The 20,121-nt window shown below is 46.6% G+C and overlaps 8 protein-coding genes across 8 annotated transcripts; 2 read left to right on the top strand and 6 right to left on the bottom strand.

The window, feature by feature from the left end:
- Positions 1-115: 115 nt before the first annotated feature.
- N7484_007617 (uncharacterized protein) lies at positions 116-1,378 on the bottom strand (the record flags this gene model as incomplete). Its single annotated transcript, XM_057118004.1, has 1 exon — positions 116-1,378. The coding sequence occupies one exon, from the start codon at positions 1,376-1,378 to the stop codon at positions 116-118; it is 1,263 nt and encodes a 420-aa protein (XP_056971039.1).
- A 1,602-nt stretch (positions 1,379-2,980) lies between these two features.
- On the bottom strand, positions 2,981-4,400 carry N7484_007618 (uncharacterized protein; the record flags this gene model as incomplete). Its single annotated transcript, XM_057118005.1, has 3 exons — positions 2,981-3,625; positions 3,844-4,021; positions 4,075-4,400. The coding sequence occupies 3 exons, from the start codon at positions 4,398-4,400 to the stop codon at positions 2,981-2,983; spliced, it is 1,149 nt and encodes a 382-aa protein (XP_056971040.1).
- Positions 4,401-6,384: 1,984 nt separating this feature from the next.
- On the top strand, positions 6,385-7,291 carry N7484_007619 (uncharacterized protein; the record flags this gene model as incomplete). The annotated part of the gene is made up of 2 exons (XM_057118006.1): positions 6,385-6,911; positions 6,982-7,291. 2 exons carry the CDS (start codon positions 6,385-6,387, stop codon positions 7,289-7,291), a joined length of 837 nt encoding a protein of 278 aa, XP_056971041.1.
- A 315-nt stretch (positions 7,292-7,606) lies between these two features.
- On the bottom strand, positions 7,607-10,185 carry N7484_007620 (uncharacterized protein; the record flags this gene model as incomplete). The annotated part of the gene is made up of 4 exons (XM_057118007.1): positions 7,607-8,275; positions 8,341-8,607; positions 8,666-9,770; positions 9,815-10,185. The coding sequence occupies 4 exons, from the start codon at positions 10,183-10,185 to the stop codon at positions 7,607-7,609; spliced, it is 2,412 nt and encodes an 803-aa protein (XP_056971042.1).
- Positions 10,186-12,082: 1,897 nt separating this feature from the next.
- Positions 12,083-13,855, bottom strand: N7484_007621 (uncharacterized protein; the record flags this gene model as incomplete). Its single annotated transcript, XM_057118008.1, has 1 exon — positions 12,083-13,855. One exon carries the CDS (start codon positions 13,853-13,855, stop codon positions 12,083-12,085), a length of 1,773 nt encoding a protein of 590 aa, XP_056971043.1.
- Positions 13,856-13,908: 53 nt separating this feature from the next.
- N7484_007622 (uncharacterized protein) lies at positions 13,909-14,565 on the bottom strand (the record flags this gene model as incomplete). Its single annotated transcript, XM_057118009.1, has 1 exon — positions 13,909-14,565. The coding sequence occupies one exon, from the start codon at positions 14,563-14,565 to the stop codon at positions 13,909-13,911; it is 657 nt and encodes a 218-aa protein (XP_056971044.1).
- A 661-nt stretch (positions 14,566-15,226) lies between these two features.
- On the top strand, positions 15,227-18,663 carry N7484_007623 (uncharacterized protein; the record flags this gene model as incomplete). The annotated part of the gene is made up of 2 exons (XM_057118010.1): positions 15,227-18,508; positions 18,646-18,663. The coding sequence occupies 2 exons, from the start codon at positions 15,227-15,229 to the stop codon at positions 18,661-18,663; spliced, it is 3,300 nt and encodes a 1,099-aa protein (XP_056971045.1).
- Positions 18,664-19,210: 547 nt separating this feature from the next.
- N7484_007624 (uncharacterized protein) lies at positions 19,211-19,894 on the bottom strand (the record flags this gene model as incomplete). Its single annotated transcript, XM_057118011.1, has 1 exon — positions 19,211-19,894. One exon carries the CDS (start codon positions 19,892-19,894, stop codon positions 19,211-19,213), a length of 684 nt encoding a protein of 227 aa, XP_056971046.1.
- Positions 19,895-20,121: the final 227 nt, after the last annotated feature.

Genomic DNA, 20,121 nt, shown 5'->3' on the forward strand with positions numbered 1-20,121 from the left:
GTAAAGTACAGCTTGGTCCAAAAGCTCGTGGTGACTGGTATGATGGAAATATAGATTCAGGTATTCCGATGACTTGCACAAGCATTCAGCTCTCTGAAAACCTAATGGTGCCGCCTCAGTAGCGAGTCATTAGTCTGAGAGCTTGGTCAAGATATTCATTGTCTTTAGTGACGCTGAAATGGTCAGCAAGCGAAGATGCGGGCCCGATCAAGGTCCTATAATAAGAAAAGTCGCCCCCAATGCCCCTCTTCAAGTTAACTTCGAGCAACTTGATGGCTCTATTGATCTGAGTCTGGCAACCGCAAGCTCCCAGGCCCTTTGTCAGAGTGTGGATAGTCTGAACTAGGTTCATCATCGGGGCTTCCTTGGTGGAGGAATCGATCGGAGGGCATTCCAAAGCCATCTCAATGTAGTCAATGGCACGACCTAAATCCTCATATTCCCCAGAAATGCTGAAACTCATCGCCGCACAGACAGCCAAGCTATTGAAAGCGGTGACTCGACCAGACTGACCAAGCGTGGGACTTTCCAACAAAGTTTCAATTGTTGCATTTGCTTCATGAAGTTCGGTGGGATTTCTTGTTTTCACTGCTCGCACCATAAGCATATTCGCAAGTTCTGTACAAATTTGGCAGTGCAACCCATCGGACTCAAAGGGTAAGCATAATGCATGACGACAAGCATCGATCGCATAGCCGAGGGTTTTCAAATCCTTGTCACACTCGTACTGCATATTGAGCCACTGGCTGACAAGAAGTAACAACTCCGCGCGAGAAAGAGGATCGACTGCTTCAACGCGTGTCAGAGGCTGGATAATTTTTATCGCTGCCAGGAGGTCATCGAGATGAAGTTGTTTGTCCTTTTTAAATCGTACGACGAGCCACTTGGCCAAAGCTACCATGGCTTCCGGTCTTTTTGGGTGGTTCGGAGGCAGTTGACTCAAAAGATTTCCTCTAAAGTTGATCGTGTCGGTGAGGTCTTCAATAGACCCTGTCACCCCATATCGAGCTCCGCTAAAAAGATCATTTAAGATTTTCATTTCGAGCTCTTGGTCTCCGAGGAGGGTTTCATGGCCATGTTCACTGGCGAAGTTCCTGATCGAGTTCCTCATCCGATAGCGTCGCCTATATTGGCTACTGTCAAGCGGTGTCAACGCGGTCCACCGTTGAGCTCGTCTGAATGAACGGTCGGCCCAGTCGATAGAACCCGTTTTCTTGAAAAGCAGGAAGCAAGTGAAGATGAACAGCTCGACTTCTTTGTCATCAGTCAAATCCTCGTAGAGCCCTGCAAATGCTTCGAGCTCATCATTGTCTAGTTGTAGCATGGAGCTGGTGATCTCCTCGTCAATTTTGAAGTCATCTACTCCAAGAGCATCCATTTTGAGAGGAAGGCAATAGAGATAAAACCAAAAGGTGACTGCGGCGTTGGGGAGAAACAGGAATGCGAAGGAGGCTGAAATGGTTCAGCAAAGCCCCATGGCGCTAAACTCACTTGCAGTAAACGCCAATGTGCACACGTGCGGCATTTATTATAGCCCTGAAGTGAGTGACAAGATGCGGGGCTGTACACTGTAGATCTCTTGCGCTCAGATACCATTCCCTCTGCCATGCCCGGGGCATTTGTGAGGGGCTACAACATGGTTGCTTTGTGCAAATTTCAAGAGCGATAAGTGGTCCAGATTGAACGCTGCAATCCAATGACTGATCACTGCCTCCTAGCTGGTATCAAAGCGGTTGTCGCGCGACGGAGGGTGATTCTCACCCGGCTTTTCACCCTATCTATAGCGCACTCGCCCTTCCTCACGCCCGGTCGCATGACGCTAAGGTGGCGCTCGCCCACTCTGTACCTGAGTTAGTAGTTGAGTGGGTAGTCACTAGCGAATCCCTACTCCTTACATTGCTTGAGGGTAGTTATGTGCCATCTTTAAGTATGCTCTACCACATAGGACCATAGGATGCGGAGAACACGGCTTCCCGTTCGCTCAGCCGTACTCGAGCCACACTTGCCGGTAGTTGAACAATTATGCAGGTGGGTTCCCATAATGTAATGAAAGTTGAATACGTGAACCAGGAACACATCGGCCCTGACTAGTTTTGGGACTCAAACTTCGTCACGAGCTATGAGCAAGCGTTTCTGTTCGTTAACTGAAGCAGTCTTCCTTGGCGAATTCAAGCGGTAAATATTCTTGAGTGAAAGGTTATCTTTGCGAAGTACGATAAGTGTTGAATCTGTAAAATAGAACCAGAAGATCAATATAACATGGGCCGTCCGTATTCGTGGCTGGTTTCACGATCCTTAAATAGAGGCAGTGATATAAATGTTGCTTACTTTTCTTGGCGTATTATATATTCGCTGTTAGCATCCTGATTGCGCACTAATAGAGAGATAAAGAAGACCAAATCAGAGTGGTGATAGCCACAACGTATCTATTTTCTTTAGCGGCAGCCTGTCAGGTTTTAGAACGGTGCTTGGAAGAGAGTAAGAGAAGTGGGATTTTAGCGAGATGCACACGTTAACGGTTGAGGGTTGTGCAGGGCACGCAGGTGAAGAATAGAGGGCTGCATGGCATTCAGGGGAAGAGGCCGAGAGAGCTGAAGAGTAAGGCGGCAAGAGAGATCTCCCCGAACTAATATATATATAAAAAAAAAAAAAGAAAATTGACATACAACAATCAGTCTTAGGTGGTGATCACCTAGCGCCCAGGAATCTGGCGTACTATATGTAACAGCAAAAAAATTCTTCAACACAGACCCACGCGGACCAAGACCCAATCCATAGATATTGTTATTTAGGGTAGTGTATAGTGTGGGATTAGGGCTGTATATGCCCTTCGCAAAGCCCTCAAAGAGATTGCAGTCTTATTGCTATTATCGCCCACGTCGAAACTCAACTATCCTCTTTAGTCTCTGTCCATCGAGGCGTGTCTCTAATCGAGCCTTGTCGCAGGGCACGCCTACAAAAACGAGGAACGAGACGGTTGTCATAGTCCTGCATCTATGAGTAAATTTGAAATCTTCTTGCTCAGCTCTTTTTGCCTCATGGTCATCGGGTCTTCAAGAGAGGCATGCGAAGTGTTGGGAATCCGGATACCCCGAAGTAATGACCACGGTGTAATGCAATTATACCCATTGTCTTCAACAGACATTTTTTTAAAGACAGCAGACATCCCCCCAATTTTTTTCAAATGGCACGGATTGACGACCTGTTGACAGACAGGCTGCTTAGAAAAGTCAAGCAAGACACCCGCAGTGGCGGCTCCAATAAATGTTGCAATCGAAGTACCACTATGTCGACGAGGTTGCTCTGCATCGCAGAATCGCACCTCTACATCCTCTCCAAGAATGGCGAAGTTCGACCCCCCACTCTCTCGTGCAGATGGATTGATGGATAGTTGTGTAGGTTTTGCATGTCCGTTACTGGCGAACATGCACATAACGCATTGACGCATGGAAGCGGGGAATGCGATTGGTCCCATGTTCCCATAGTTTGAAGCGGCAGAGAATATCAGTGGCGGATTTGGCGTTTCTGATATGATTTCATCGCGGATGCAGTCATGGTAATCGTCAAAGCCCGAGGCAATGGTGATGATATCAACATGCCATTCATCTCTGGCATGTCTAATCGCCTGAAATCAGTTAGCAGATGTTTTTCCGATGTTTGGCTTTGGAAGAATAGTCCGATATGTACCTGGGCTAGAAGAACAGGCGTATCGTTATTGGCCTGTGATTTTTCAAAGACTCGGGCGACGTATACTTGCGCATTAGATAGTAGTTTGTATATTAGACTCACTCCGATCGAGCCATGACCGGTTAAATCAATATGGCTCTGACTAGGGGGACTTACGAAGTCTTTGTAACCGGTAATGTGGGTGATGTTGTAATGCTGAGGATGAATTCCAGTATCGAGGACTGCAATTTTCACCGGCTTGTAAGACTTTCGATCTGCTTTTTTTGCACGCAGAAGAGCACAAAATTCCTTGTCAATCCTTTCAAGCCATTTGGTAGAGGGTGAGTTTGTGGTCCTATAAGGAACAGTCAGCGCTTTAATTTGAAAGACGCAGAATATCATACTTACGAGAATGTCATAGTTGTACCAGTTTCTAATGGCTCTGGTACAGGATTTTGAAGGGGCAGAAGAGGCTGCGAAACAGGCACACGAAGCATTTCGGTAGCATGCAATGATTCCGGCACATCTTGATACACAATGGGTAGGATTTGAGACTCCTCCCCTTCCCATTGGGATCTGAAAAGCGATTCAAGAGGTACAACAATTTCTTTGAGAAGAACAGACCGTTGGGAATCGGCATCTTCACAGCCACGAAGGATTTCTTGGTTGAAACAAGCCTTGATGATGGCTTTATGCTGAGACGTTGTCCCTCGCTCCTCCCAACCTTCTGACATTCTATCGAGAACATAAACTGCAGTCATGTAATCTGTATTGCGATCATTATCTTGATCCTCTTCAAGGATAAGATGTCGATATTCATCAATACCACGCCCTAGCTCAATTTCTAAAAGCAGAATCCCAACAGCTAGGATCTTTGGGTATTTGTGTAAGCTCAAGCATCCAGCAATCGGGTCATTCCATCCGGTATGCTCTGTGTCGTGATGAACGAAGCTTGCCCTTAGAAAAGGCTCATCTGTAGATAGCAGCTTATGTCTGCCACATTCACTTTTTTCTAACAAAAAGTGAACATTCTGCCGAATAAGACCATTCTCTATCCATCCAGAGTCATAGCATTCCCATGCAGCCTTTGCTACGAGATGTGACAGGTACAATCTTTTCTTTCTTGATGTGAAGAACCCTTTTATGCCGAAGAGCTCAGTCAAAGAAATATGGCAATCTGTGATCCAGTTTTTGGATTGTGCTTTCGGCTCTTCCAGTTGCAGACTGTCCCCCTGGATATAGAAATAAAGACAAAGCAGTGAGTTTGCCCTTGAGATTATGCTGCAAAAGTTGTCCTGGATTTTGGTGATATCATTTGCTGGCGATGGCTCTGGTAACTCATTTGATACATTGACTCTCCTACAAGCCCACAGGGTTAGATTGAAAATGTCTTCCCAAGCGTTCCTTGTGACAGAACTGAAGACAAACTCACCGGCTTCTTTTAATTCGCATCACTGTTTCTCGCAATCGTGAACCCGATTCTCTGGCATAAATGTCGGTTGAGTGGCGCGCGAAGAAGATTTTGAATGGAGTGACGTGCTCTTCAACATGGACGAATACCTTTTTCTCATTCAGCCCAAGATAAGTAGCCATCGGTCCTTGGGATTTGGGCTCGCAATTGCAAACCCGGTGTCTTGCGACCATCTGGAAAAGTGCTTTGATCTGATGCCTATTATCAGGCTGATCACAACCCATATCTGTGTTGTCAACTGGCTCCAAATAATCTTTATCTGGCTGATGATTACGAAGGCGATATGAGATTCTCGTGAGGCAATCTAGTAGTCGGCCTCTCTCATCAGAGATTGTAAAGCATTCGAGACGATCAGAAATCCATTTCGGAATCTTCGATGCATCATGTATAGCTGCAAGTGCTTGGAGCGAGGGATATGAAGATCGTGATTGGTCTGATCCTGTCCGATGACTAATCGGGTGTTGCTGCCCGATCGACCTCGCGGACTTTTGAGACTTTTTGGACTGGATTCTTGTCAACAGTCCAGCTCAAAATCGAAGGGAAAATGGTTAGACAGCTATACACACCGAGTATGAGCAGACGCGATCCAGATTACGCAGGAGACATTTGATGTGCTTGGCAGTCTTTGTGTGCGAGTAATTTGACTGATTCTTAACGCTCTCGATAATTTCAATCATTTCAGCAGCGCAAAGGGCGCAAAAAGCTCGATACTGTTCATCTTCGCTGGATCTTCCAGGCCGCCGTATAGCCAGGCTAACCAACTTTCGCTCAAGTAAATTACAGACGTGAATCAGTAGTTGAGCCTCCATCTTGGTGTCTACTTAATAACAACTCGCAGTCAATCAGCCAATTCGTCTGTTATTACTGACTAAACATACCTGAGGCTTGACTATCACTCACCCGTACCTCTCAATCAAAGCATGGTTTATACATGCATCCATGGATATGCTATATGCCAGGGTAAGCAAGGTGTTGTGGGACACTGGCAGTAAACTGGGATGTCAGAAATGCAAGCGTGGGCGGGGACAAACCTACGATCTATTATGTATGTGACAACGTGACAAGGCTCCACTACGTCAGCCTTCGCTTGCGTATTACTGCAATGCACCAATATCAAGCGCTAAAAAACAACAAATCATTGGTCGTCAATACGGGCGACTCGAACTCGACCTCAGCCGTAGCGAAGCCCTGTGATAAACCATGGATCTCCCCAAGCCAAATTTATCCCTGACACTGATACCACTAAAATGGAAAAGTGCTGGTTTGTATTGCGCCAGCAACAATATCCCCCGCCCAAAGATGGCGCGGGCCCGATCCGCCTTGGTTCAATCATCCCAAACCTTCGTAAGATCGATTCCGTTGTGAATGAAGATGGTCCGGAACCATTACCCCCCAATGTTCAGGTTTATTCTACTCGAAAGAGTGACTTCAAATGGGAGAACGGCAAAGGTCGAGAATACAAAGTTGACAACGATGTTGGCCTCCCTGTTGGCACGGTTCCAGGAATAACTGTTGGTGGGGCCGCTGGGGCCGCCTTTCAGCGGTCAGTTAGCAACTATGCTGAGTTTAATCTAGAGGCTCAGTTTATCCAGCCGACAGAGGGTTATTTGCGAGACAGCGTGGATGATGAACATGTTCGACAATATATTCAGCGCGAAACCAAGTTACTGAATAGATGGTCCTTGTTTATGATCACTGGGCTCATGATTGCTCGAGGCGCCCGTGGGAATTACAAGGAAAGCAAAGAAACAAGTTTCCATGGCGGGCCAACAGTGTAAGTGCCTGAAGAAGTCTTTAATTCATACATATGTACCGTTGGAGTAAAGCTGACATTTCTCTTCAAGATCTCTTGCAGGTATAGTCGATATCAGCAACGACGACACCGTATCGAACACATGGAAGACCTCAACATCATATGGAGGATCGGATGACTTTATTTGGGCTGTCCGATTGATGAAATTATCGAAAAAGCTCTTCTCCGACTATATCGATCATGAAACATGCACAAAGGGAGCTACATTCAGCACCGATGAGGAGCAAACGAACATTCGAATCATGATCAACCTATCCGAGGTTGTGGATACTAAATTTGATCTGCTCTATGATGAGTGCGATGGCAATGAAGAGGTATTTGTGATGGCAGAAGATGTGTAATTAATCTATTTCGATGACGGGAAGAGCCCTTAAGAATGTTTCTAGAAAAATCCATAACTTCAAACAGCAATAATGTCATCAGCAACCTGGCATTAGCTTGGAAGTGACCCATTGATTAACGACTTCCCTGACCCAGTTTACACAGAGCCCGGCCTATTGTCTCCTTATAAGGTCATTATCCCTCTTCCGGGATTTCTAACATTTTTTCTCTCATTCTACTGTATAACGGAAACCCAACGATAAGACCAACCCATTCTGGTACCCGAGAGCAATAGAGCTCCAGCCAGGGGCGATAGCACAGAATGAGCGATACCTTTAGTAGGTAACATCGGGGTTTTCGACCAGCTCCAGCACAATCTGAATTTGCTCAAAATCCGGGTGCTGCATGCAGATCTTGACAGTATTTTGTGTCGAACCGATCGAATCAAATACTCCCGGCACTTTGCTACCATCGTCAAGACGAACGACATTGTGGCCCGGAATTACCTGCTTCAATCGACCGTTCATTGCATTTCGAACTTCGACAAAGTCATCGTTAAAAAGGATGAGAAAATTTCCTTTTATACAAGCAGTGTGCGCGCTGCCCACAAATTCCATCACGATACTGCGTGAAACATCGCCATATTTGTTGACATACACGCCACATTGTTGGTATGCGATTAGGAACTCATCATCACTGAGCCGAAACATACCTAGTGCCCGGAGGTTTTTAATACGATAGGCGATGCTCATGAGAGTATCCGAGGCCTCGGGAGCCTCTGATTTGAAGTCCGGGACTGACCAGGATTGCTTTTTGTCCAGCGTGAGAACTTCGATGCCTACCATAGTAGCAATAGCGAAGCTAGTGCGAAACATGTTGATGCCATAGCTTTCGACCGGAATGTAGAATTCGTCGTATTCGCGGAAAAGTTCGCTCTGCGAACGAAAAGCTTTGACGAAGAGCCTTTTGCTAGAAGATGGCTTCTGTATGAGGGGTTCAAGGACCTAGGGTAGACCGTGTCAATAACTATTTCATCATCTACAAATCAAAAAAAAGGGTTGAAACAAACTTTGAAAGTGGAGGAAAATCCATCACGCCTCTTGTACACAATCAAGCAGCGATCATTCATCTGACCCGCGGCAAAGAAGCCGACTTCAGATTTTCCAGACAGCTTCTGTGCTACTCGACGGACATTATCCTGTGATTTAGAAGTAATCCCGCTAGCAGGGCAAACAACATCAAGGTGGTATGCAATGAGAGATCCATCCGAGATGAGTAGTAATATGTTGAACTCCTCGAAGACAGCAACCTGGGTAACTCGCATAAAGGGAATCGCCTAGGCTTCGATTAGCGGTTGAATATATAATTCAAAGACAAGCAGATATATGACTTACTTGATACCAGTCACGTGGTTTGCTGAGATCAGAAACCCAAACTCCATAGTCTGTTCCCACTGCACACATCTGTTGGCCTGTGGGCTGCTGGAAGGCTGTGGCGCAGTTAACACCGGTCCTGCAGACTGGTGGAGGTCGGAGTTCAGACCCCCCGTATTTCTTCTCAAACTCCCCGATCGCATGGTGTAATGGTGTGCCGCTGATTGTGATACTCTCTGATCTAGATGTCTGGTCCGGGTATTCAAAAGCAGTATCCGCTAGCACGCGCAATCGAAATGGTTCCACATTCTGAGAAAGCAGAGCAGCAGCGTGTTTTGTCTTCGCCTCAATGATCTTTTTACACCAATTCACACGGTCCTGCGCGGAGAATGCATAGAGCACGTAGGTCCCTGTTTTGCCAAGATGCTTGATCTTGAACGGGAACAAAATCTTCTCATCCTTGTTTTCGGAAATGGCAGCACTGCCTTTTATGGAAGCACCAGGCCCAGTGTGGGTTAGGGGGCTGACGCTGCCCTGGGGTGTCACAGTTGCGACATCCCTGACGGAAGATTTGACAACGGGATCATCGTTGGTGCTTTCCAAAACGAGGAGAATCATTGGAATAGGAAGCTCCGACACATCGTATTCCTCGTACGGGCGGATATCCTCCTTTGTTTTGGTTTGTTGCTTGGCGCGAGATTCGAAAGGTAATGTTGCATGAACGTCATCAAAATTGTCGATTGAGGGTGCGGTTTTGGCTGACTGTGATTGATCTCTTGCAATGAAACTCTTGGCTAAGACCAAATAATGGTCAAACAGAATAGCATGTGTATCAACAAGGAATCTTGAACCAGTTCTTGGTCGCTGAAGGTCGCCTCGGAAGATAATCTCGCGACCCAAATGCTCGAGGTTGAGTTTGACTCCTTTCTTCACCTCGGGGCGGAGTTCCAACTTGGCCGCAAGTTCCATTAGAACTGCCCTACTCGCATTGAAACTGTTAGCAGCCGCGATCTCTCCTTTCACTCGGGTCAAGGGTTTCTCCCGAGACGCCTCGGCCTCCGGTAGTATCAGAGCTGAGACCGAATCTTCAAAGTCTTTGTCCAAATTGTCACACCTCTTGGCCATGCTAAGTCCAACGGTCAGTTTGGATTCATCGCGCATGGGGCATACATTATAGTGAGAGTTTCCTCCTGAAACACATACTTCTCATCACGAAGACCACCCGAAGGAGTAATGACTTCTTCAAGTTGTTTGATGATCCAGCTTATGTCCAGCAAGCCCTTCTCCATTCTTCTTATCGCAACCCAGTTAACGGGCTTTTCTCCACTTTCTGAAGAATAAAGACTGCTTGCAGCATTTCCCACTTGCTCTAATTTGGCTTTATAGTATGGAGGTATATTGGTATTGAGGAGATTGGCTTGCCAGTCGGCAATCACCAGAAGAAATTGATCGAGATTCTCAGATGTCGTGGTAGACTGCTCTTCACTTGCAAACAATTCACGGCTATCATCAGAGAAGTCAGACGGAGCCTTGTCATCCATTGCCTGAGCTACAGTAGATTGATCTTCATCAGCATAGCTTTCCCAGGGAAGTGACCGAAGAGCAAAAGAGTGAAGATGTTCCGCAATGTGCTTTATCGTTTCTTCTTCATTGATTGGACTTGAAAAATAGCAGAGCGGGCAACTTTCGATTGAAAAGTCATGGATGGTGTTTGTTCCAGCGACTATTTGGAGCTGTGCAGCGCTGAATTTGGTCTGATTATCCGCACTCTGATGAGTCGCCATATGATCAATCCAATCGCTTTCATTCGCGAATATGTACTCGGGTGTATTCTCGCAAATGTCGGGAAAGGGACATTGCCAATATTTCTTGCTGTGTGTAGCACGTAAATGCTGGATCCATTCTTCTTTTGATCCAAAAAAGCTCTGTTGATTAGGACAGTCTTCGAAAATGCAGATATATGGTATGAGATCTCCATGTACGTGGGATCTAATGAGTTGGTATTAGTTACTGCTGAGCGTTAAGGCGCCTGATAAAATTTGAAGAAATCATACCGCCATCCAGATCTCTCCAGATACTTCTTTGGGAGTTGTTGGCAGCAGAAAGGACATTGAAAAGATGCATCATCCGGATTTTCAAGCTGTGGGCATTTGGGATACTCTAACTTTTGGCCCGTTGATGACATTTTCGTTATCCTTGTTGCGGCTTTTGAGGGTGTTGGCTCAACTGGCGTAGTGATAGTACCAACTTGAGTTGCTGTTTCCACAATAGAAGGCCGTGAGAGGCTCACTTGGCTTTTTGCCTCCGGACCCTTGGACTGTGGAGTTGACACAGGAGCCAGAGTCGGCGCGGTCGGCTTCTGGGTTGGTGGTTGGTGTTCAATCAGCTTTGGTTGTGGGCGTGGATTCGCCTTGAGCTCTCTCTTCTTAGCGAATTCAAATCTATTTCGTCTAGTGATATTTGCATGTATGGCTCGCTGTTGAAAGGCCGACAACCTGACCTGGTCAAGAAGCTCTTGTCTGGTGACGAATGGAATGGCTTCCCTAGATAGTTTTTCCGATACTTGCTCGTTTAGAAGAACAAATTCAAGATGCCTTTTGAACTCTTCATAATTGGAAACATCTAGAGAGCGATCTGCCAGTTCATGCCGAAATCGATCGCCAGATTTTCGAATGACCATACCCAAGCGAATCAGTCTATCGAGTGTTGATTCAACCCCACTGATTGGATCAGAAAGGATAGAGGCGGAGACTTGTCTTTTCTTTGAACCTCCATTATCTTCGTCGGAAACATCCGACCAAGAAGAAACCGAATCATCGCTACCTTGTGCCTCGTAATCGGACTGATTACTAGTAGGCTCCTCAGGTACGCGACATCTCTCCACGAAATCGTGGAGGCTCCGCAATAGACCCGCAATCACGTTTCTCAGTTCTTCCCGATCGCGAAGTCGGTAGTCGAGCGATGCATGGCCAGGTTTCAAAACTCGGAGATTTGTGAGCCACAGGTTAAAGTCTCCCAGTCGGTTCTCAACCCAACTCTCATCATTTAATGACGGAACAGACAGGCATTGCCTAAAGGCTTGCTGACACCCGATGGCGGAATCTCGTAGGATGTGTGGGTCCTCCATCGCTAACGAAGGATTTACGCTTGATGTCTATAGCATATTTATCGAGCTGTGATTCAATCCATCCAAATCGCGGAACAAACTCCAGATGTCGGAATTTGTTCATATCTTGATGGGGAGTAATGCGATGCTGATCTGCGGTGGAGAGAGCCACATCATCGTAAACAAAGGCGTGCCCCTCTTATCACCTGACTAACATCGTCGCCCTACCAAATTAATTGTTCATCTCCAGACCCCTTCAGCAATTGACATTTGATTTAAAGAGAGGTTCTCAATTTCTTGAGAACTGAGGATTTCCAAGTCTTGGAATTTGGCTATCGCAGCTCAATCTGGGTACAATTATTCCGAAAATCTTCGTGCTGGTAAATAGCATCACTCTCATACATTAAACCATGTACCCAAGCTTCGCCCACGATGGTATAATGCTGGTCCTGGCGACGAAGGTACCAAGGATGGCTGCATGCAGCCAGAAGAGCGACAGTATCTCCGCATTGGACACCTGGGGGTGCTAATCCAAAGTATCCTTGCTTTGTTTTAATGAGAATGTGCTTGGTCATTTCCAAGAGTCCTCCCAAAAACCCCCACCGTGGCTCATCCAGCTCCAAGAGCTCCAACAATCGCATATTGCCCAGAGACCGTATGATTTCTTGTATCTTGTCATCGTCCGCTAGTGGGACGGGCTTACTCTCTAGACGCCGAATTGCTTTTTTTATTTCATCGTTGTCGTCGCCTTTGAGGAAGTGACTCAGGTCATGGCCCTGAACGCGAGCGAAGGCCGGGCCAAGCATTGGACGATACTTCAGCTCGTTCGACCATGCTTGGCGAGCTTGACGATAACTGAGTCGGCATTGAGCTAGCCATTTGTTCACTTCTTCCAGCTCATGAAAATGGTAGGTGTGGTCAGTGAAGGGCTTGGTGCCGATCGGATTGTCAGCGATGATAGTGCGCCAAAACCCCTCGAATTGGGCTTTGAATCCACCATAGATGCTGGGAGTTTTCTTTTTGTTTTCTTGCTCAACTAACATGTAGCACAGATTTACCTCCTGAAACATTTTCTCGTTGCAGTCAAGGATTTCCGAGCAGAAGGTGACTTCGTCCATAACGCAGCCGGAGATCATAAGGGACTCTCCCTGTACTTGAGCATCGAACGGAATAAGGCGGTCCGTCTCTATGATATGCCTTGTGTTGAATACGGCATATTCTCGTTTAGCCGACCAGTCAGGTACCCATGTCGGTAGATCCAATTGTTCGGTGGGAGGCCCTATATTCCGTGCAAAGAAATCCAAGATATGATAGCTCCCCGGCTGAAATGCCGTATCTCCCTTGTCTACCTCGTAATTATTCTCCGCGATATGTTTGGCAGTGCTGAGATAAACATCTCGCACATCAAGGCTGTAATCCACGCAGCTTTCAGCCCATTCCAGTACACACGGCCGCTTGGAGAATTTCTGTAAGAGACCTACAAAGCCGAATATCAGATCTCGCCGATCTGTTGATTTTTGCTTGTCAAAGTTTTTCAGTAAAGCTCCAATGTCGAAGAGCGCAAGCTTGCCCTCACGTCCTTTGCTTCGAATGTAGGCCATTTGGTTAAAGACATGGTGAGTTTCAGAAATAATCAAATTGGATGGTTTCGTAAAGCGGGACCATGCTTGGATTTTCTGCACATTCTCGTGTGCTTCGAAGTATTTGAAGTCATCCAGTATAAAATTGTTTATGCTTGTCGGTTGGAGTCGATCCAGGCCGAACACATGCCAGAAACTCTCGAAATCCACCTCATGTTTCCCACAAACAAGTTTAGCTGTCTGAGCAAGAATAGTCTCCTGCACAATCCAGGCACGCTGAAAGTATGGCTTCTCCATCAAGTAGTTCAACGCACTCAGCACCTCTGCAGATTCCCTGTCTGAGAGTCTCATCTCTGCTGGTTTTGTTGCCTCTTTTAGGAAATCGGCAAACGTAGCAAATTTTTCGCTGGCCACACGTCTAACATGAGCAACATCCCAGTCAGGTAATATCCCCAAAAAGACATTGTCATATTGCGATGAGTCAGTCTTTGTAACATTGTCAACGTGCCGGCACCCGATATGCATGAGAAGCGGGTGTTTAGGGTAATCTTCCCATGATTGCCTTAATAGGTCGCTTACTACTTCCGGAAGGCTTGGGGGTGGTCTTTCGGTAATTTGGGTGGATCAAATCGTTGTTGCACCTCGTCTATTAGGTCAAAAAGATCAGGATCCGTAATATACAACAGCGCGACGGCGGACCCTTCTGGCTGATCGAGACTGAGACACTGAAGCCGATAGTCTGTCCTCGTTGAGACTACCTCAAATGCTCGCTTGATATTGACTTCTGGGCTGTCTTCACCGAGCCATACCAGAACCTCCTCAGCCCCTGCGTAGATCTGGCTCATCATCCGCACCTGCTGACTTCGCTCGCTGATGGAACCCTGGTGAATACAAATCGCGTCGATCCATATTCTTTGGGCCTCTGATGGATCGCGGAAACGAGTTAAGGCTTCAAAGAGGTTTGCTGTTACCATAAATTCATAGCCATTGCAAAGTATTAGGCGTAGATCATCTGTTGTACTCCCGCACATGTAGGAGAGCGCTTTGTAGGCTCCAGGGTCTGCTACCGGGACCACATGGAGTTGAACTTCAATCAAATCGAGCTCTGAGCCTGGAAGCAAGTCTAAGACTCTGATGTGATGCGAAGGGAGGGTGCTGTAAATATGTTCATTGTTCTCTTGCGCGGCCTGAACTGTCTTGGCGTGAACGGTGTCGTCCTTCTTGGGCTGCTCCATAACTGTGCAATGTGAACACTCAAATCAACTAGTTGATGTTTCGGTCCAAGTGAGTTATGTTGATGCAGGTTTGGAATTTGCAGGTTTATGAGTTTCAGTTGATCTCGGAAAGGAGAGGCTGGGAAGGATTTCAGAGCCAGCTCAGCGTCTTTGAGGCTCATTTGATTGTCCTGAGCTGGTAGGGAATATCAGAAAAGACAGATAACTGCCTAGGCCCAAGAAAGCGAATTAAACGCCAGTGGCTGTTTCCAACCCTGCATTGATACCCAACCAATGCTGCTAACTATTCCTATCCCGGGTTGTCATGAACTGATTATCGCAAAGGAGTCACTGCGATAGGCTCCAGGGCTGCCCCGCACAACAAGCGACATTCGGTTAAATGGAAAGCAGTCAGCATTTAGCCTCACCAAGGTGTGACACCACCAGTCACAGCCTCACAAATTTGAACATCAGGCTGAAAATCAGAATCGGTATCTGTTGGGTATAGCACCACATGATAATTTCCATGCAGGTTCTTCTCACGCAGAGAACGCAGCGAATATCTTTCACCCGATACGAATATGATCGTATAACCTCTGATCCTTGTAGAGGTTCAGCATAACAGCCAGTCTTCTTTGCCCAAGACGCAGGATTGCAAACAAACCGCAACACCACTTAAAAGATGGCCCAATCTCAGTCTGCTCTCCTTCCTGTGATTCTTATACCTCCACTTCTAGACCAGGCCTTTGGAGTTCCTGAACCGACAATGATCTTAAGAGATTGCGATGACCTCCCACCCTTCACGCTTATTCTCGACTGGAAATGTCCTGCCTGCTCCGAGGATCAACCCTATGCGGCTTACAAAAAGGACTCAGAACCTGACGAGCACAGTCAGAATCATCAATTCGCTACTTCGTTTCCATTGATGGAGCTGCGATACATAGACCAGCCAAGGTACCTAATATGGCCTGCGGTGACAGCATCCGAAGAATATAAGGATCTTTTCACGCAGAGCATGCAGCTGCTGGCGTCTAAATGCGAATATGCGGCACAATGGCAGCCTGGCATGGGACAGAAGGCTTATTTAAAGGTTGTGCCCGGCCCAATAATGAGCCCAGTGCAGGATCTTGCAAAATACGAAGTCCCGCTCTTTTTCATTCGACCATCGAAGACAGTCTGGGATAGGATCGATGCAAAGATCATCTTCTTTGAACGCGAGCAGTTACCGTCTATTTGTATCCTTTTGAATCCGCCGTCAGACGAGTGCTTCATGATACACGATGTAGAAGAGGGACATGAGGAATTCATGCAAGATTCTCATGAGGGTGATATCAATGCGAAGGAGCCCCCAGAATACCTCCAAGAAAACCTGGACAGTCAGAATGCTCAGGCAAATGCCGTGCTAGCGCCTAACCCTGCCCTAGACAATTCAATGCAGCTATTCATTGCGGGAGTCCCAGATCCTACCCTCCGGCATCTTGCTGTCTATGCATTCAGAATATTAAGGTGCTACAAGATACATTATTTGCACACTACGCTACTGCGTTCATATCTGAAAGACGAAAGAATATGGGACACAGATATTTGGAAGGTCCCAAAATACAGAGACTCAATTCCCCTGTGTACTGCACAGTGGTGGGATCCCGAAAGGACTATCGATTCCCTTAACGGTCCTTTCCGTGGTAGACAAACAGAGCTGCTACACTTGAAGCATCTCAATCCGAAGGAACTGCTCAAACTCCTTATTAACCATTACACATTCTTGGACTACGAAGATCTTGACATGTCCGCAAGCTCTACTCAATTTCGACTCATTGAGTGTGACATTTCTAAGGAACACGAAGTGCCAATGAATTGGAATTTTCACCACACAGCATTGGTTGCAGAGGAGTGCCCGTCTTTTTGCTACATTTATGATTTTGCATCGGATTCCCCAGACGCACGACCTCAATGTGAGATCATTTGCCTGAACGGCAGGGAAGTAGCGATACCTGTCTCCATAATTGCCACCTTGAAGGATTTGATGAAGGAAACAGAGAGATCGAGTGAAAGCGTTGCCAAATTCTACTTTTTCCTACAACATCTGTGCGTCAATACTGCCAGCCGTGACGAATTCAATCATCATGAACCACTATATCCTAGGATTCGCGACCAAGCTAAATCGTCGACGTTTACTTTGATGGGCGGCAACTGCTCCTCGCTTCTGAAAGTACGTCACCAGGGCAGCTTTTACAGCCCTCTTAAGAAAGACATTCATCAGATTCGACTGCTTCGATTAAAGCCCTGCCACAGTCCCGATGCCCTTCTGGAGGCTGAGATGATTACCACAGACCTTGAGAGCGCACCCAAATTCATCGCCATATCACACGACTGGGAGACAAGTGGTACACCGAGAATGATCATATTAGAGGGACGAGAATTTTTGATATCCAACGAGTTGGATTCTGCGCTAAGACAGCTGCGACGCGTCTCAGAAGGTAGCTATGTGTGGGTAGATTTTCTGAGCATCCACCAGCTAGATCTTGATGAGCGCGCTTCTCAGACGAATTTGTTGCCATACATTTACGGGTCAGCCGACTATGTATTTGTGTGGCTTGGAGAGATAAAGGGCGACTTTGTTCGCATACTGAACGCTCTCAGTCGCATAAAGATTCCTCCTTTCATTACTGAATTGCCTGGACTGTACGTTGAGATAATCCGGTCTTTACTCGACATCGAAGGGGCCATAGAAAGTGTCAGAGGATTTCTCGAATCACAGTGGTGGAAGAGGATCTGGATGATACAGCCATTTGTCCTCGCAAAGTCTTTGGAGCTCTACACTGGAACAGCCATGATTGAATGGGAGGTTTTCGGCAAGGCGATAAAAGTGCTCCACGCGTACGTTTTCTTGACCCCCGCAAGCTCCGAGGTTCGCCAGACTGCTGCATTTCAGCAAATCTTACCTCTTATTCAAAATGTGCACGAGATATCCATGCTGCGAGAGTGGCACAGGCTCGACGATGATTCGTCTCCTGCAATAGCCAGGGCGAAGGACTATTTGCTATACTGTCTGTGGCTCCTTTATTCTCGCGAGTATAGCGATGCACGCGACATCATATACACTGCGTGCATGCTTGCCCAGCGGAATGCACCAATTCTTCGCCTGAGCTACAGAAGTACGATTAGGGAAGTCTATCATGACGCTGCTGTAGCGATAATCACCTATTATGGGGACCTGAAATTGTTGTCACACACACTTTTCTCCCGCAGACGTCATGAATCAAGGAAAGCCAACTCAGACGTTCCTATTGACCCCTCCTACTACTGGCCTAGTTGGGTCCCTGATTGGCGTCTCCGCCCATGGGGTCTAGGATCAACGACATTTGATCTTAGCGATTTCGTGTTATCTCCACAGCTTGTTTTCAATGCATGCGGTGGTCTCAAGGCGCAATTCATATTTTCAGATAATTCCAAAATCCTCAACGTTGTTGGAGTACAAGTCGGAAGAATCAACAAAGTGTTTAGGGCGACAGAAGCCCACGACTCTGTTGACCCGGTCAGACAACAAAGTCCTGACACTGACTGGGGGCTGCTACGCCTCACACCACCGTTAGGCCAACAGCAATACATTGCTGGCGGCTCCTGGGCAGCAGCTTGGATTAACACATGTGAGATTATGGATCGGGAATCGTACCCTGGGACCGGCAAAAGGACACTTCGTCTTCCGGAGAATGGCTTTGAGAATGTTTTACGGAGCATGAACTATCATGGTCAAAGACCTCCAGAGACTGTTACTAATGATACAGGAACATACCAATACGGATCCCCCGAGCCTCTTAGTTGGGATGGAATCAATGTCATCCTTAAGCCTCAAAGGGTCAAGACCCCCAGAGGAGAATCATTCGTTGAGGAGCGATTCCATCTCATCTCGCTAGATTCAGGTCACGTTGGCTTCGGCGGGTACGCCGTCCGAGAAGGAGACTTCGTATGTATCCTCAAGGGGGGAAGCTATCCGTATGTCCTTAGACAAAGGAGGGACGGCCTTTTCCACCTCATTTCAGACTCATGTGTGTTCAATGTTACTATCTACAGACAATGCACGGTACTGACTACACCTTTTAGATGTACACGGCATCATGAATGGCGAATTCATTTGCAGCAACCCAGGTGTGGATGTAAAATGGCAGGATTTTGGGATTGTGTAGGATATTGTTTATTGTTGGATCTGCCCTCGTTGTTGATCGTTGTGGAACTCGATACGCATCCTGGAGATAGATATCGCAGTAGCCGCTTAGTACGCGAAACTGCTGCTTTCCTACATGAAAGATAGCAGTGAGATTAATGACATAGCCTTGCATTCCAGTAAGTAGCTAGCTATAACTATCCATTGACTAAGAATCGATTCCGTTCACCGGTCTAGTGATTGCAATTCTATGTAAACGAGCTCCTTTTAAGTTCCTTTGATATCAGCACGGTATTATAACTCAATCATTCTACAATACAATACTTTTAGTTTCTCATAGTCAGAGTTTTGGTATTCAATTTACTCCTATCTCTAAGTTAATCGAAGACTACGTAGAGATTGAGGTATTCTGCGTATTGCATAGGTACCCCGCGTGTAGCGAGGTTCTTAATCAATACATATTGCGCCTTTTGTATGTTTCTCGTGAAATCAAGGTATAGATTCTCAAAATGCTGACGTGTCAATACCCAACTGAACATCCAAAGTCAGACCTGCTATTTCAAGCGCGTGCGCCAGAGGAGGCGGTGGTGACCATCGTCCGGCAGGCTTGCACTCTTGCGTTTCAGTGTCCCATATAATTTCGGGCGACGCGATAGATATTCTCCGTAGATGGGGTAAATGTTCCTCTTTATGCACCAGCAGGCCCGACAGAAACTCGTCTTCTTCAAAGGTAGTGAGATCCGAGTCATCATAAAATATCTCTAGCTCCTCTAAGCTACGAGGAAGACTTCTCCAGGCCTCGAGAGGATCATCTTCTCCGCATAAAAAGACATGATAAATACGTAACGTAGTTAGAGCTGTGAAATCTCTTAGGTGAATGCGTGGTCCGTTGAACAATCCTTCATGAACAAGCCAAGGCCGGGTAAGGGTCAATTCCTTTAGGGACCCCTTTTGTGGCTGCAACGTTCGCACAAAAGCAGCGCATGTCCAGCGTCTATCAGGCTCATCAATGAAGCCATCCCACTCCCCTTGCTCGACGTCATAATGGAGCACTTCCAGCGCAGCTGGCCAGCTTAGCACAGTAGCTAATGCCTCCTCATGAGCCCCACAGCGTATCAAATTCAGGGCTTTGACCGGCGACTTGCCGATAAATTGGCGCAGACCACTTTGGTCTCCTAAAGGATCCATGGGGTTAAAGCGGAGAATGCTGAGTGTCTGGATGTTGGGAAACCAGTAAAAACAAAAAAAGTCGTATAATGACGTTGTGCAAGGAACAACTGCTGAAACAATAAAGTTTTGAAGATTCGGTTCATCTCTAAGTGTGCGTTTCAGCCGATCTAGAGGATGATTGTGGAATGAACCTTCGCGGACGCAGATGTTTTCGTAATAGTTTCGTTTCAACAGCCTATAGAAGC

The sequence above is a fragment of the Penicillium longicatenatum genome, assembly GCF_028827895.1.
Source record: "Penicillium longicatenatum strain IBT 33135 chromosome Unknown contig_4_segment0_segment0, whole genome shotgun sequence".
Lineage (NCBI taxonomy): Eukaryota > Fungi > Ascomycota > Eurotiomycetes > Eurotiales > Aspergillaceae > Penicillium > Penicillium longicatenatum.